The sequence below is a fragment of the Corylus avellana genome, chromosome 6 (genome assembly GCF_965113065.1).
Source record: "Corylus avellana chromosome 6, dhCorAvel1.hap1.2, whole genome shotgun sequence".
Lineage (NCBI taxonomy): Eukaryota > Viridiplantae > Streptophyta > Magnoliopsida > Fagales > Betulaceae > Corylus > Corylus avellana.
In genome coordinates this window covers 6,978,520-6,992,889 of record NC_142495.1, presented here as the reverse complement: position 1 = coordinate 6,992,889, position 14,370 = coordinate 6,978,520, and the positions used below count along the sequence as shown (strand labels likewise).

Sequence of the window (14,370 nt, the reverse complement as noted above, 5' to 3'; positions counted from 1 at the left end):
ATTTTGAGACCAAGCCGGGTAATTAGAGTCATCGAGAATAGTAGGGATAGGTTGGGTAATATCTTTGGTGTTTGGGAGAGTGGTAGGAGGTTCAGCCATTTTTTTTTTTTTTTGGGATATAATCCGGTGTGGTTGGGTGTAGTGTAGGTTCTGTGAGCTTGGTGCGAGAATCAATCTAGTGTGGTCGAGTGTATGATAGAGGATATGAGCTTGTTTTTAAGGGTTAGGATCTGGTGTGGCTGAGTGTATAGTAAGGAGTATAAGCTTGGTTCAAGAGGGCTGAGATCTAGTGTGGCTAGGTGTATTGTAGGTGTGTGAGCTCAAAAAGTAGGAATAATCTAGTGTGGCAGGTTGTATTGTAAAAAAAATGAGCTCAACAAGACAACTGACAAGGTGGCGGCGCGTGGTGGCGCGTGCTTCAGCTGGTTCGACATATCGGCAGCCTCTGATGACGAATCTGTGATTCGTTTTTGAAAACGGCTGACAGGGGCGGCACGTGGTGGCCGGAAACAGTGTGTGGCAGTGGTTCAAAATTCCACAGAAGGTTTGGCGGCGCGTGGGGTCTCCGGGTGGCGCGTTCTTTCAACAGGTCAGTAGATCGGCAGCCTCCGATCTGGATTCTGGCGGAATTTTCTGAAAACGGCTGACTGGGGCGGCGCGTGAGGCTCGTGAATAGTGACACAGAGACTTCAGGCGGCGCGTGAGAGCGCGTTGGAATTCAGAATGTTGATCTGATAACTTCACAGGACAGATCGGACCTTTTTAAGCCTGTTGGTATAATAATTATACCAAAACAAGATCGAAAAAGCCTTTGAACGGACTGACTTCCTATATTCTCTAGACAAGGCCAAAACTTGGCTCTGATACCATGTTAAAATAAACTATAGAATACTAGAGAATATAGGGATAAACTGAATATTGTATTTCTATTTGTCTAGAACTGTATACAATGGGGCCTATTTATAGTTGAATAAGGCCAGACAGAACAGGAATTACAATCAAGGAATTAATGTACAATATTACAAAATAATATCAATGTATATATAGGGAAATTATATCAAATCAGCAATTATGGTGATTGTCAGCAATTATGGTGATTATCAGCAATTATGGTGATTATCATAATATAATCATAATATATTCTGATTATATTCTAACAAGAGGTTTGTGCAATCGGTTGGCTTAAACGACACAGTATTGGCCTCGGTGTCATAACCCACCAAGTAGTTCAACTGCGCCACATTACCAAAGATGTAGATTCTTTCACTAGCAACGAAAGCAAAGCACACAAGTTCCTCACTTACTCTCAGGAAGGCGTTCATCGGATTCAGCTTCACGTCTGCGCCCCTGAAATGCGTTGTGATATTCGGAACCCCTATATCATCCGACGCCGACTTGTAGCAAAGACTTAGCCTTTCATCGGGATCGTCAACGCGCTCCAGATCAATCTCTTCTGCCATCGCCGCTTCAAACCTGGAGTAGAAATCTTCTGGAAATAGCGTTAATGTGGTGCCCGAATCAATTATAATGTTTCCCTCTGAGTCTCCGAAGGGGGAAGAATCGTCAAACTCCAATGTTTTATTGCCGACGCTTATTGCCTCCAGTGTTAGAAAGTAGAAATGCATATCCGGCCTTTTTGGGGCCAAGCCAGTAGAAACGGCTCCAGACCCAGAAACCACCGCATCACTACCAAAACTCAATTTGCTTGAGTTTTTGGCTTGGGAAGTTGTCGGCACCAAGCAGTAAGAAAACTTGCCTCCTGTTATTTACAGCATATATATATAAATTAAACCATTAAATTCACGATCCCACTTTTCTCATAAGCTTAAGCTGATAAGAGTAAATTTAATCATTTAATCAATAAATTTAATCATTTAATCAAAATTTTAACATTTTTCCTTACATGTAAGCTCAAACTTTCTTTTAATAGGTTGAGCTCAACACGTGAAATATTTAATTGAAATGAAAGGGTCAAGAATATAATCATCTACATTTTATTTGAAATTGAGAGTATCCATTTAGTAATATTGTCTTAACATTAGAGTGGAAGGTAGTGTCGGCTCAATCCTTAGACAAATTAGGCAATTGCCTCATGCCCCAAATAACTATAGCATAATTATGTTTCCTTTAAAAAAAAAAAATTAGAGCCTTAATTATGATAAAAAGTTAGTCAATTGTCTTTAATTAAGGCCTCAATTATGGTAAAAAATTATTTATGACAAAAAAGTTAGTAACTACTCTTTAATTAAGGCCCCGTAAACATAAATACAAAGAATTAAATTTCAAGATATTAAGACTTTAAAAGAAAGGAAAGAGAAAATTGGAAAGTTACATTAATTGCACTCTTAAAGCAGTTACTAAACTTATAGTTTCATCTTCACTTAAAACCATTATATTGGCTAAGTTCGTTCATTAAATAATTTTTAGAATAAAGTAAATTTCATTTTTGTAAATTAAGCTCAACACAAAATATGACATCTATTGTCCTCAAGAGGTAGTTCAATCGGCTAGGGACCACGCTTAATGAAGCAGAGGTCACTAGTTCGAATCCTCCCTCCCCCATTTTGTGCGGACATCTCAAAAAAAAAAAAAAAAAAATGACATCTATTAAAATTAAATGTCTCCTAACAAAAATGAATTTTGCAAGTCATTTGGAAAAAAAATTAAAAAAAATTAAGGGCAAAAGTAAAAAAGAATGATTTAAAATTAAAATTATTTAATTAAATATTTAAATAAATAAAAAGGCCCTACTTATGTTTGTCACCTTAGCCCTCGAAATATCTATTAAGCTGCCTTGAAGGATAAAATTTATAGGGGAAACTTCACTTTGGCCCCTTAAACTTCTACCCGATTTTACAAACCCCTCCTGAACTTTCAAATCTCACTTTGGACCACTGAACTTTGAATTTCTTTAAATGTTGACCCCTCCGTCAGATTTTAAACATTATATGACATTTATACTTCTGACTTTTATATAAAATTCTAACTTCCAAAACGTTTTTTTATTTAAAAACAAAAAAACAAAAATCATGGATATTTTGGTCTTTTTTTGTAATTTTAACGACTAAAATTGACGGAAGGGTTCTAATTGAGAGCAATTCAAAGTTCAGGAGTCCAAAGTGGGAGATTTTAAAGTTTAAGGGGGTTTGTAAAATCGGGTGGAAGTTCAGGGGGCCAAAGTAAAGTTTTCCCAAATTTATAATATTAACTCTTATTTTACAGTAAATAAATATTATACTATTTTTCCCATAAACTTAATTCGATAAAAAAATAAATAAATGTAATAATTTAATCAACATTTTAACACTATTAAGCTTACCAATGGAAGAACCCAGTTGGGTTACTTGGGTAACGAGGGAAGCTGCACCCCGTCCTAAGCCAACGATGCCGGAGCCTTTCTTAGTGAAGGTTCCGGCAATGTTGTGTCCACAGCCTACGACGATATTACTAAGAGACACGGGGACGCTTGCATTCGATTCCGGCGTGAGAGAGTCAAAAGCAAGATCTCCATGTGAGTATGAACTATCGCCATAAGACACTGAATATTCGCAAGAAGATGATGATGACAATAATGAGCTGCATGAGGTTCCTTCCAAGGACTGGCATTCGCTTGCACTGCAAGAAACGTTTCTGTATGTTTTCGACTCGGCAGGGTCAAAAAGCGGGTCTGTTTGGTTGTAACAGTCGGTGCAAGGCTCGCACTGCAACCAAATGAGATCACTGCCGGTGTCGGCGACGCCGAGGACGGGGACCGGCGGAGTGCCGACGGAGTACTTCATGAGGTATTCGCCTCCGACTGCAACTATTTCTGGTCGAGGTAATTCATTGGGAGAGAGTGATGATGAAGAAGTTGGCTTGAAATGATTGACGCGGGTAATGGAACGCTGCAAAGCGTTTGCTACGCGCTGCGAAGGAGTCTCTGAAGGGTCGTAGAAGGGAGAGAATGGGGAATCGCGGTGGATGAGATCCACGCTGAAGCTGCCATTAACAGCCTCTACAGTGATAGATAAGTTGTAAAGAAGACAAATGAAGAAGGTAGTTACGATCGCAGCAGAAGAGAAAAGAGAGTGATGAGATGCCATGGCCGTTTTTGGAGAAACGGTGTGAGTGTATATAACGAGGGGATATATATATATATATATATATATATATATATATATAGTGAAAATATCGGTGCACGTATATAAGGAAACATACATATGCAAAAGTTAAAGGAGATTAACTAGGGAAACTTTTGAAATCATTCAAGGGGCCGGCCAACATCATAATAAAATTAATCTCCGCCACCAACCTATACAGGGACAGAACAGAAATTTTGATTGACAGGGAGAAAAACATGAATTAAAAATATATTTAACTAGAGAGCAGAATAATTGATAAGAAATATATAAATATTTACGACTAAATTAATACATAAAAAAAAGGAAAATTAGTTTTCATGTTAAGAAAGTATAAACAAAATAAAAAATAAAAAATAATTATTTGTTAATAAAATTCAATTTTCAATTTAATCCCCGATTCCGAATGTAAAGTGTATTAAACTTCAAAATTTTGGACTCTTTTTTATTGTCCAAGACCAAACTTTGAACTGCTTTTTTAAGGAACTCTGGGCCGAACTAAAAACTTTTGGCCCAAATTCACATTTTAAAGCTTATTTAATATAAAAAAATTTCAAAATTGGGGGCTGTCAGAATGTAATCCGTCTCCGCCCCCATAGGCCGGCCATAGGGGTAGCCGAATTCACCTCCAATGGCCATGTATGAGGTGGTGCAGCCACCCCTAGCTGGCCATAATTAAGGGTAGTTTGACCACTCTTAATATTTTTTTTCTTTTCTTAAATTTATAAATAATATTAATATGTCATATGAGACAAATGATAGTTGTTAATTGATTTGATGTGACACGCCGTTAAATTATTGGACAAAAGAACCGACTGTATTTATCAAATGTTTATAAGTACCATTTACGATACTTTTTAAAATAGAAATGTCCATTTGATTTTGCTTTAAACTATATGTCCCTGTAAAGGATTTAACCCTTAAGCCTTGTAGCTCGTACAGAAGATAAACAAATATTTTGGTATTTTCATTCAATCATAGTAGCCCTACAAAGATCAACTTTTATTTACAACATAAAAAATATTAATATAAAACAACAAAAAACCTAAAATATTTTAATTAAAATATGCACATATTGACTAACAATTAAATTTATTGATTTTCTCCAAATTTTGAGAATTAAACTACTTTTTGCTTAACAATTTCAATACGCTCTACAGCAGCTTCTCTTAATATTTTTTTATATCAATAAAATATTATTTTTTTACTTTTTCTTTTTCTTTATTTTATTCATTAATTTGTTAAACAATACTTTTTCTCTCTCTCTCTCTCTCTCTCTCTCTCTTTCCTTTGATTCTCTCTCTCTCTCTCACTCACAGATTTCCTGCTTTCTCACCTTCAATCGGTTTGTGTTGGTTGCAGAACTTGAGCTACACACCAAATCAAGGTATTTCTTCTTCCTTTGCTCGTTACTCATTTGTTCTTCTCTGAAAATGCGTTGATCTCGGTTGGGGACCCATAGATTATTGCTGCAGATTTCAAATTTCTCGTGATGGCCAAGAGGTGGAGGGTGATGGAGGAGATCAAGAAGGAAAAGATGGAGTTTAACGAGAGGGTGCGTGGGTTGATTAAGAACACTAGTAGTAGATGCCTTATATGTCATTCCCTTCCTTATGTTTAGGAAAAAATTTAAAAAAATCACAAAAACCTACGCACATTCCCTACATTTAACCAACTATCAAGGGTTGTTAAGTGTTTCCGAAACCAAAAACACTTTCTTATATATTATTTTAATATAAACATTTATCTTTCATCTTCTTGTCTTTAATTAGAGATTGTGTTGAGAATTTTGTGAAAAAGGTGAAGGTAGGTAAGAAACTTGTATTTATTTTGTAAAGAAATAATATTTTAATAGTATAAAGAAAAAAAGTAAGAGAAGTTATTGTGAAATATATTTTTATAGGAAAGCAAAAAGTAATTTTATGTCCTAAACTTAGGAAAAATCAAAGGAAAACTACTGAATAGTGCTTTAACAAAGAAGAAGAAGCCGCGTAGGAAAAAAAAAAAAAAAGACTAGGGGCTTGCGTTTATGGAAAAGGGTAAGAAGAAAACTTTTTGTGATTGTAAATTTGTAATAAGCATTGGAAATGCTACAGTACAACTTAATGTTTATGAAAAATATAGGGTATCCGTTGTGAAAGACTTTTTGTAGCTTTTTGTAACTTTTCCTTAAAATTAGGGAAGGGAACAACATATAGAGTTCTCTAAGTTATAGGTATTTGTTTTTGGCATCAATCTCGGATTTATATACCCTTGCTTGTTTTGCATCCTTTTTGCTTGTTTTTTGGGAAATCTTGGTATAATAAAAAAATACAGTTTATATATTTACTTGCTTATAATCAACTTGCTGAAGCCTATTAAACAACATGAAACTCAATATGCTGTAGATCCAAGTCGTTACTACGACAATGCAGCCAACATCAACACTCTGAACATTCAAATCATTCTTCATATAAAGTGAAAATAGTACATTTTTTCAAGTACGTCGCCAAAGAAGAAGAATGGATTGTGCATTACCACTCTACCTGGTCAACACGACTTGTGTAACAATTTCATCATAATTTCACCTCACCCTGATCGTGAGCAATGGAAGCTGAGAGAATTCCTAGGTCACGGTTTAAGAATGTCAATGCAGACTCACACTCAGAGATTATTCTCGTGACGGAAGAAGGCTCGCCGGCAACTGTTTCACACGATCCAACAGCAAGAGCTGCATGAGAATCTCGAAGATTCCTCAAGTTCCCTAGGAACTACTATCAATGCAGAAAGGTCATCCAAATTAGTGGTCATTCAGTTTCTTCAGAAGGACAAACACTTCTTTAAAACAGTCCATGACATTAAAGCACAAGACTGCATATCTATCTAATGTGTTGTAATTAGACCTACATCTCAGAGTTTGGATCTAAGATGTAATTTTGTGACAAAAATTTGCATTTGTATCCATGACTACATGAAAAATGGAAAAAGGAAAAAACAGAATTATCGCCTTTTCTCAATCAGATGCCCTTGTAAATTTTGAAATAGTATAAATATTCATTCAATACACAGCATCTTATATGCTATCATCTTAACTCGGCTTATGTGTCAGTTTAATATTAAAACTAAGGCTTCGTTTACTTTGACGTAAAATAGTTTTTAGAAAATAATTTTCACATTTTATTGCGATGTAAAATAGTGGTTAACGAAAAATATTTTCCTTTTGACCAAAAATTCTTCTTTAATTTTCGAAAAATGACTTACGATTTTGAAAACCATAAACCATTTTCCGACTTTGAGCATCTCATTTTCAAATCGATAGACCCTGCTAAGACCCGCTCAAAACCTAGCCGGGACTTGCCCGGGACCCACCCAAGACTTAACCGGAACTTACCCAGGATCCGCTCGAAATCTAGTTAGGACCTACACGGGACCCGACCAGACTTGAACGGGACCCGCCTGGACCTGCCCATGACCCTCACGAGACTTGACTGGGACTTGCCTAAGACTCAACCAGGACCCGCCAAGTCTCGTTACCCCGCTGGGACCTGACCGGGATCGGGACCTACCCGGGACCCCGCCAAGACTTGACCGGGACTTGCCTTGGAGCTGCCCGGGACTCGTCTGAAAATATTTTCCTTGAAAATGATTTCTTAAAAAACATTTTCCTGTATTTGGCATGTATGGAAAATCAAGAGGGTCCCGGTCGTCGGAAAACATTTTCAGCAGAAAACATTTTCTGGTATTTGGTGTGTACACAAAATCATATTAAACACTAAATTACAAAAATGTCCCCATTGGGTCTTGGGCAGGTCCTGCCAGGGTCTTAGGCTGATCCCGACGGGTCCTGATAGGGTCTAGGTGGTGTTCGGGCGGGTCCCGGGTGAGTCGCAGTGGGGTCTTGCGGGGCTCGGTTCGAACACCTCTAAGAATTGGTCAGAACATTTTCGTAATTTAGAGTTTAATATGATTTAATGAAAAAAAAAAATATATATATATATATATATATATATATATATATAAAATAAAAAATTGATTTTCCGTGCGCGGTAAACGCTGTAAAATGTTTTCGACAGAAAACATTTTCAAGGAAAATGACTTCCCTAAAAGTATTTTCCGACGAAAACAATTTTACGTCGAAGTAAACGGAGCCTAAAAAGAACCTAATAGAGAGATGTTCACAATCACAGCCATATAAAAGGAAAAGCATAAAACCAAAGATACAACATGCCAATAAACTACAAAGAAAAATACCTTCAAAAGCATCTTGTATGCCTCCAATAAGTGATTGGTAGCTGGGCCAAACCCATGGAGCTGTGGTACCTCCATCATATGCGTCCGAGGACGAATTTCCTACAAAGAAAAGAAAAGAACTGAAAAAATGATATTGATCATAAACTGTAGAACAGTATGTGAGTGTAGAGCTACAAGCATCGCAAGAAAGTTCTACAGAAAGATTCCTGGGCATAAAAAAATGAATGTCAAAAAATTTCACAGCGGTTGCAAAAAGTTAAACAGATTCTATCTTAGAACTTTTCAACTAAGGATGAGGATGCAACAAATGGTAAAAACTCCTTTTAGGCCAATCAAACCATATATGTGAACGTGAAATTTATGAAAAAGCATTACAATTCATCAGGTGAAAGCATAAAAAACATTCAGCAATTATATAGCAGCATGATTCTTCAATTAGTTGGCACAAGTTAAAGGAAAAATGAGATAACAAACAATATTCTAAAAGCAAAGGAAGAGCAGGCCGGCCAGACCTTGGTGTAAATCATATTGAATGATCTTGCAGTTTCTAGAAAAGATTCCAAATGTGCCCTCAATTGGGATTCCACCTCTGCATACTCCTCATTTGGGTTGTAAGCATGCTATATGCATAAAGGCAAATAATGATCAGAGTCATACAGAAGGAAGCAAATAAAAAAATGCATTACTATAACGGACAAATTACTGGTGTACATAGGGAAAAAAAAAAAAAAGTTAATTCAAAAATTGGGAAGTACTTCCCGCAGAAACAGTGGATTAGATCAAATCAGAAAGATAAGAAGTTGAAAACAAATGTGAAAATAATTCTTTATAGGGACAAAGGGGGAAAAAAGACATGTTTATTTATTTATTTTTTATTTCCTTCAAGTAAGATCTGCAACCAAACCCTTATCCATCTCCGACTTGTGCAAAGGCCCAGGGACACACAATTGTTTTGTCATTACAAAATAATCTCGAGACTTTGAGCATAAATTTCATAACTACAGATAATAGTACTCCATAAAGTTTTTTTCTTTTAAAAGTTACTATAAGCACAAAAAAAGGAGCACAATTCTGGTACATGAAAAACATACAAGAGAAATGCCTGAAAGGAAAATATACCCAAAACACAAACCAAGTTCTGATATGGCAAAAAGCCAAAAAAAATACGAAAATGAGACAGAGATGCTCCTGTTATCCTGAGACAGCAACCTCGAAACAACTACTTCAATTGCATCACAGTGAGCTCAAGAAGTTTATATGCTACTTTGAAGGGGAATTCTCTACTACTTTACATTTTTTATGACTAATTTTGTGCCTAGGACAAAAAGAAAATATGGAAGGAATAAATTACATCTACTTTCATCTAAACAAGAAAATGATGGAAAATTTTCATAGATGTTCTTTGCCAAAATAGGAATCTGAGAAACGTAAGATCTGCAATATAGCCTTACCTCTTAAAAACTAATGGATGCCCATGCCAGTAATAGGTAGGAGAAGAAGTTGACAAACTAAACTCAGTTATTACTGACACCTTCAAATGAGCTGACTTAATAGGTTCTTGATTGTGATGAAAATTTATTGAGGAACAAAAAATTGACTAGCCATTATTTTGTGTAACTGTGATATAAGAAGATGCATGAAATGTTAGTGAACCTTCAGTACTAAAAGAAGCCATCAAGAAGTGGGCCAATAACCAGAAAAGGTTACACTAGGACTTGAATCAAAGACCTAAAAAACAGAGACTCGATACAGTGTTGTATAACCACCACTCCTACACGGTTAACACAGAAATGATATCAAATATTTAACTGGGTGAAGCTGATAAAGCCACTGAGTAGTAGAAACACGTTACAAGAAACTCAAAAACTAATTGTGAAAGACAAGTCAGGGGCAAGGAGCAGGGATAACCTTTGATGCCAAATCGCCAACCTTTAGTTGAAGATTCAATAGTATCTTTGATTGTTCTGAAAGCTTTGATTCCAGCTCAGAAACATCTGGCCTGCAAACAATCTTCCATTAAAGGAACAGAATGTTACGACAAAAAGGAACAGAATGAAATAAGAAACCACATTTTTTCCAAAAAAACAAAGAATTGACTGCAAATTAAGTTATCTATGGAGTGTAAAACAAATTTCACTTCAATTAAATAAATAAAGAACTGAAATTGTCATTGTTTACTAGTATCATTCATTTGGTGGAGCAGCTAAAAGCATCAAATGGTGGAGCAGGATTCTTGTTGTCAACATAATAAAGATAACTGATTGTATAAAACAACAGGAACAACAAAGATTTTGGTACTTATAATAAATACTTGTTAAAAAAATAAAAGAAAAGGAAATACTGGTTGCAGTTGGAGTAGCTAGAGCAGTAGCAGCAGCAACAATAATACATAGTAGTGGTGGTAATTCTCAAAAAAATCTCTCTTCCCCACCCCACCAAACAAAAATCTACACTCTTTTAATTAAACTTGTTATTTCCTAAATGAACCAGAAGAACCCTTGTATACCTATTTCCTAAATGAACCCAGGAGAACCCTAGTATACTATCAACATTTCCGTGTTTGCCCATTCCATTTCTACAATGTTCCAAGTTTCAAAGGGTACATCTGTAGAAATGAATGTGACCATCGTTAACACATTTGCGAATAGAATTCATGATTAAATCTTTTATATATGCCAAGAGAGACATGCCATCTAAAGCTTGAAACAGTTCATTACTTCCCTAAGTTCTGATGATAGATAACAATCACTCCGATTTGTTCCAAAATCATTTGATTATATTTCTTTACAACAGATAGTACTGATTATGTGTACATGAGCAGTATATATAAGTAACCAAAAGGACAGTTCCAAAACTGAGAGAATCTCAGGATTTCTGGTTTATCTAAAAAAGGGAAAGAAAATCTTAAAGTTCACTTATGATGTTGTTATATACTTCAATAAGTACACTTTAGGGAAAAAATAGAAACACAAATGGGAAAAGAATATCCTTACAGTGGATATATTGATTGAATTTGAACATCGGCAGGAAACAACTTGCACTCCTCGGAGAATATTTGAGCTTGTTTTTCTGCAATAGAATCTATAAGTTGTATATCCTTGTTCACCTGCTCATCAATGCTGCAGGAAACATGCAAAAACCAAATTTCAGTTTCAAAAAACCTTGAGAAATCAGAAAATAAATAGTATGCATTTATTATTCAAGGGTGGGATTAATAAATCAATAAACATGTGATTGCTCTTCATCAAACATGAAAACTAAGTTGTCAACCAAATATAGAACTTAGAATCCTACTACCTCCATTCTGGACTATCAGCATAGATACTTGCCTCTACAAGATCAACTATAAGACAAAGCATTTCAGTGCGATCTTCATAGCTTCCTCATCCCTGAAACAGTAGGACATTGCATTAGAAAAGTTGAGAAAATTCACATGATCGTGAGGCTTGCTGCATTCTAATCTAATGCCGAGTGCATGATGTTCCATTAACATATGATCCACACATTTTGGTTTCTTTTTTTAAGAGTAATCATAAATTCGTTGAAAAGCACAAAGGCGCAACCCAAATGCATATGAAGTATAAAAGAGAAACATTTAGCTAGAAGCAAAAAAAAAAAAAAAAAGATTTAAAAAATTTTAACAGTACCACCACTCCTACGCCCCACCATGAATCCTAAATAAAGACCCACATTTACTACGCATAAATCATTTTACTTAACGCCTCCATAACAACAATAAACAATAAACAAAAAATGTAAAACAATGGGTCTTCCTGTCTCATGCCAGGGGAACTACTAAAGAAACTCATAGGAGTGCCATTCACCAATACAGAAAAGCGCACCGAGGAGATACAAGATGCTATCCATTTGCATCATCTTTCTCCAAAACCACATCTGCTCAACAAACATGAGAAAAATCCTGACTGACATGGTCTTTTCAATGTCCAACTTGCACAATATGAAGGCTTGGATAGATGCAAAATGTGCCATGTCCAACAACTCTTTCAAACCATCATTTATCTATCCTTTTTTCTCTAATATAATCTATTCTAACTTCTATTACAAACTTAATTCTCCACAGTTATGCCAAGATATACATGTTCCACCCTTATTCTTTCTATGAAGGCTTGGCGATAAAAGGTTACATCTTTTACTACCCCTAGCATTTTTCAAAAAGAAATACAGAAGTTTGTGAACTATTTAGGGAACACCAAGCATAATATTGATTTCAATTTGGTTTCCCTCAAATGTAAGTCAAATTTGGTTATCTATCTTCCTTTGGTATAATTGGGCTAGCCTTGTACAATCTTGAGCCATTTTAAACCCACATTGCCACATTCAATTTTTGAAAAACCTAAGAGTAGTCTGGTCAAATATCCAAACTTCCTTATTTATCGGATAAATAATAACACTTAAAAGGTTTTGTAGAAACAAAATGTTTCAAATAACATAATTCTTCAAGGAGCACATCACCAGAAGCAGAAATAAATAAATAAATAAAATAAAAATAAATATATTTTTTTAAAAAAAAAATCTCCCATAATTTCTACCTATTGCAATCTCTTGTTAAGACAATGTCCATATAAGACTGACAAACCATCATAATTGGGCCAATTCATGAATTATAGCAGTAAGAGTAGCTAAATTAAAAGGCCAACATACTCTTATAAAGCTACTTAGAAAAGCAACGGATATAGCGATGAATATTGTAATTGCAAGAGTAAAATCGACAATAACCATTCCTTTGGATACAAATAGTAATAATACCAAAAAAAAAAAAAAATGCATTCAGTATATACAGCTTAACAAAAATAAGACAAGACTCATTTGCACAGATAAAATGCGTATGGAGTAAATAGATAAGCCTACAGAATTAGCGTAGCCATATTAACCAATACATTGATAAGTATAGAAGGAACTGAACAAACTAACTTGGATGGCTTCTGTATCTATAGTAGTTGTAAGTTCCAGAAACTTTGCAATCTCCGCCAAATCTGCAAAAAAAAGGAAGTTGCATTAGTAATAGTAGCAATAAATAAGATATGCTCAAATAGTCCTAGCCAAACGATTAAAGGGGCGCAAAGTCAGTACAAATGTCACAAATTATGTAGAATGATATGAAATTTGACCAGGTAGTAAACAGTCAGAGAAACACCAGCTGCTTTCAGAATATAGAGAACTTTAGCTAAGATGGCAGCATCTGGATGCAAGGCTGCTTGGAAAAATTACCAATTACAAAAATTTTGGTTCAAACCAGTCTGCCAAAGTATGTAAATCAACGTAACGATAATGAATGAGAAGGCATACATTGGATGCGAGAAGTCTCTTCGTCGCGAACAATGGTATCCCCTTGCTGACTTTGTTGCGAGAATGGTGATTTATCACCCAATAGTCTACAACATACCAATTTAAATCGAACTCTCTTAAAAAATCCAAGGATCGGGATCATTTCGAATTGGATGATTTGGAGGAAAGAAGTAAAACAATGGGGAAAAGATAGATCTAAAAGAAAAAGGGCAATTGTGAGGACCGGAAGAAGAGCCACTCGAGAAGGGCGTAGCGCTCCATGCCAGCGAAGAGGAGAGACTGCGCAGGAGCATTGGCTCTCGGGTGATTCAGCGTCGCAAGTTTCTTCTGTATTTCTTCCATTTGCCTCGTTGCCATTTCCTCTTCGCTCCCGATGCCTTCCGGAGGAGTAAAGTGGAATCTAGGGTGTGCTCACAGCTCAGTGGACTGGAATATTGAAATTCGAACCACGTCGTTTGAGTCAGGAATGTTGTTTACGCAGAGTTACAGGATTCTATTCGCTTCAACAAATTTGTTCAAGCCAACCGCTACGCAGGTCGTTCCGATCCAACTGATTTATAGGTCGTACGACTCGTACCAACTTGACATGGTATAATATGTCTCACAAAGCGCAAACAAAACATCACATATTAAAATGACAATTTATAAAGTTTTTAGAAAAAAAAAAAAAAAAGTAAATTGATCCTTATGGTTTACCATTTGATAATTTTTTTTT

General features: G+C 35.7%; 1 protein-coding gene and 1 pseudogene across 1 annotated transcript; both read right to left on the bottom strand.

Annotated features, from left to right (window-relative positions):
- Positions 1–1,130: 1,130 nt before the first annotated feature.
- LOC132186643 (aspartic proteinase CDR1 pseudogene) lies at positions 1,131–4,085 on the bottom strand (annotated as a pseudogene).
- A 2,333-nt stretch (positions 4,086–6,418) lies between these two features.
- Positions 6,419–14,167, bottom strand: AUG7 (nuclear matrix protein). The gene is given in 9 exon segments (XM_088517763.1): positions 6,419–6,868; positions 8,349–8,447; positions 8,861–8,968; positions 10,257–10,347; positions 11,342–11,467; positions 11,646–11,737; positions 13,281–13,342; positions 13,656–13,741; positions 13,879–14,167. Coding segments are annotated over 9 exon segments (993 nt in total). The 5' UTR covers positions 14,013–14,167; the 3' UTR covers positions 6,419–6,673.
- Between the last annotated feature and the right edge of the window lie 203 nt (positions 14,168–14,370).